Source organism: Gavialis gangeticus, unplaced genomic scaffold, assembly GCF_001723915.1.
Source record: "Gavialis gangeticus isolate Ggan-Ray unplaced genomic scaffold, GavGan_comp1, whole genome shotgun sequence".
Classification (NCBI taxonomy): Eukaryota; Metazoa; Chordata; order Crocodylia; family Gavialidae; genus Gavialis; species Gavialis gangeticus.
Window position 1 is genome coordinate 26,523,845 of NW_017728997.1, and position 3,471 is coordinate 26,527,315.

Consider the following 3,471-nt stretch of genomic DNA (forward strand, 5'->3'; position numbering starts at 1 on the left):
TAGGTCCCTTCCGACCCTAAATCTATGAAACTATGTAGATATATATAATTTTGTTCCCATTTGGTCCAAGTCTGATTTCCACAGTACAGGTGGGTGGAGTGTATGCCATGAACGTTTATACAAATCCTAAAGGGGAATGTTGGAAAGATTTTGGATCACATGTACTGTACATGTCCCTCCTTCCTTCCCCACTGCACTTGAGAGGCCCAGTTACAGTGGGTGCAAGTAACCACATCAGATTGTCCTTGCAGCACACCTAAGTGTTCCTTGGTGGTTGATTATGGAGCAGCAGCAGAATCCCTCCTCCTTCATTGCCTCTTCTTTTCCCTCTTCACGTCCCTCCAACTTGCATCTTTCACATCTTGCTTTGTCCCCTTCATTACCTGTAGTCCTGGGTTTATTAGGGGCTTGGATTATTTTTTCTCTAGGACAAAAGCCAAACTCCCTCTTTCCTCCCTCCCAACCCTGAACTGACTTAAATTTTCACTGAATCAAATGGTTACCTAGGTCATTTCCTATTCTGGGTCAAAAACGTTGAAAACATTTAACTTGGACTCAAAGCAGTAAAAGTAAATGGAACATCTTTGAATGTTTTCAAGGCACTTTGAGTTTTTTGTTCCAATACCCATACATCTCATATGGTCAATAGTTGAGCCTACTAGTTATGCTCACTCAGCACTGTGTTTTGTTCTCCCATTAAACATAGCGGGCCCCTTTATGAACAACCTACTGCAGCCTAGCTAATAAAAGCAGGGAGGAGGTTAGCTCAGAGTCTAAAGGCTCATGGTTTTGCAACCAGTGGTTCCAGGTTCCTGCTGCTGAGCCTTTACAGATACAGCATTGCAAATGTGTTTCTCTGATTCTGCTTCAGAACAAATTTGAGTTTGGACATTGATCCAAAAATATTTAAAGTGGCTGGCAATTTCCATGCCCTTAAAGTATCACTCAAGCAAAGTCGTAGAGTTTGAAAAGGAAGTCCTTTTGGTCAAAGGGTCTGAATTACTCCAGCAGGCACCAATCTTGGGTATTGGTACAGATTGTTACAGAGAGGTTTGTTACAGAGGTGGCAGCAGGGTGATGGATCTAGATGTGAAGTCCTTTTACTTTATTCTTTGGAGGTATCCAGTGCTGTCAATCCACAGCACAAGGACACTGGAGAAGGAAGAGGTGGCTGAGTACTGTGGTCAGGACTGGGAGCATGGCTAGTAGTATAGACCTTGGAAATTTAGTGATAATTTGCTCCCCACAGGCAGATGGAAGACATTAGAGCTGCCGCCGCCTTTCCCTGCTGGGATGAGATGGTGTAGCTGAGGTGACAGTAACAGAGCTATCCATTCCCTGCTGAGCTTGCTGAACTACTCAGTGAGACAGACTGGATGGGGGGTGAAGCAGGAACAGGCCTTTCCTTTAGCCTTAAGGCCTTCTGTTATTCCTTAGTTTTAGGAATTTTCTGCCTAACTGGTGTAGGGGCACTAGCATCCACAAATGTCTCAAGTGGGAAGGAGAAACGGAAGGAATATTGTCCATTGAAAGTCAAATGAAGCTCTGAGACACAGCTGGGAATTAGACAAATGCATTACTGTGCCCAACTGTTAGTCAGAAAATTGAGACAAAGGTTGGTATTTTCCTCAGAACTGTACACCCCTAGGCAGGTCTGGCTGATCTGTCTGCTACTGGGGATACAAACAAAGGGAGGCAGGAAACTTTTGCCGCTGCTGCCCATGACTGTCAAGTCTGGTTCTACTATTAGATCTGTGGTCTATTAAAGAAAAAAAAAAGGAAACTAGGTAATCACAGATCATTTTTCTTATTTTCTGGAGGCTCACAATCTAGTAGTTTGTTTTAATTCATTAGTATACAGCTGACCCTGAACACTGTTGTACTGTTCAAGTAAACACTGTTTAGTCTGATGCATTTGTAGGCTGAATCTTATCAAATGCAGAGCTTGTTCAAGATAAACAGAATAATTTTGATGGCTAAAAGCATTGAATATTATGCTATTTGATTTATTTAAGAAAATGAGCAACAGTTGCAGAAAAGCTTACATTAGTATTGTGGATATGTTACCAATAAATAATTAATTTCCTCTGTCATATAGTTGGGATCTTGTTTATACTTGTAATTATCAGATGAAAACTAGTAACTTGGAGCAGATTTGGCTATAAGGTTCTACTAGAAAAATTGCAACTTAGAAATTAGTACTGTCAACATTTGAGTATAATTATGCTGTCCAATTAATTATAATTTTGCTAGGAGTGACTTCAACCTCATCTCTGCAAGGAATACTTTTATCAGTTTAGGGCTGAAATCTGACTTTAAAAAATGATTTGCTGAAGATGTCTTAAATTTTTAAATATTTGAAATTTCAGAGTTGATCCACCTGTGTTCTTAAGGATCTTACTCAAGAAGTACGTTTGCTGGTTGCTACTGTGCTATGCATAATTCCACGCACAGTCTTGGTAACATCAACTGTATTGTCACATATTCAGATAGATAAACAAAAGGCAGTTATTGACTTCTGCAACACTAGCTAAAGAAGGGACAAATTATGCTTTGTATATTCAAGTAATGAATCCCTTTGATTTAAAGATTGCTTAAGTGATTAAAGGAGATGGGATGTGTTTATAAAATCCTCTTCTGAAGTTTTGAGTGACTTGTTTTTTTTTTCTAAATATTCATAAACATTTCACCTGTAATTTTAATTACTCAATTTTTATTCGTCTTTAGAAAAAAAGATGATGAATGGCAGTAGCCCAGCATCCATAATGAATAAACCTATGTTAATGAATCAATGTGCCCGAACAGAAGTGGGAGAAAAAAACATTTGGTAAGAAACCTATCTTTCATTTTTAATTTTCCAAGAAGTTAATGAAATATAACAACGAGAGAGAATTAAAAAAAATTAAAAAAATTAACCTTGATTCTGTCCTTTTTCTTCATGTTCTAGTAGTAGAACATGGAAAGGGGGGAGAAGTTTTTGGTTTTGTTCTCTTATTCTACAGTAGCTGACCTTGGCACTAGATGGTTTGGAGATCTGGTAATGGGGAATAGTAGGTAATATCTTGGTCCTACTGAAATTAGCGGTAAAACGATTGACTTCAACAGCTCCATAATTTCATTCATGGCGTTTTTTAGTTTTGTCATAAACTATAAATCCTATCTACACTATGGATGATGGATAACTGAGCAACTGCCCAGGTGACGGGAATTCTATGGAAGAAGTAGTTTGTGGTCTTCCTCTAATGTCAGATGTTCAGAAAGAGGAAATAAAATAATTAAAGTCAACATTTTCCTAGAATTCCCATTGGTAACTGCTATTCTATATATAGGGGAAATTATGATACTCTTAGATAAATATTAGCAAATACTACTGCTGGAAGGATGACTAAGATTGCTGACAGAGGCTCAATGGGATTCAATGCGTGATCTACACCAGTGGTTCTCAACCTTTTTGTACCAGGACCCATTTGT

The 3,471-nt window shown here is 38.6% G+C and overlaps 1 protein-coding gene across 1 annotated transcript in view; it reads left to right on the forward strand.

The window, feature by feature from the left end:
* ARHGEF3 (Rho guanine nucleotide exchange factor 3) overlaps window positions 1–3,471 on the forward strand; it is a 348,570-nt gene that overhangs the window by 9,739 nt on the left and 335,360 nt on the right. The window contains exon 2 of the mRNA XM_019504995.1: window positions 2,728–2,827. Within this exon, the coding sequence (XP_019360540.1) occupies window positions 2,728–2,827 (100 nt within the window). The remainder of the gene's footprint in view (window positions 1–2,727; window positions 2,828–3,471) is intronic.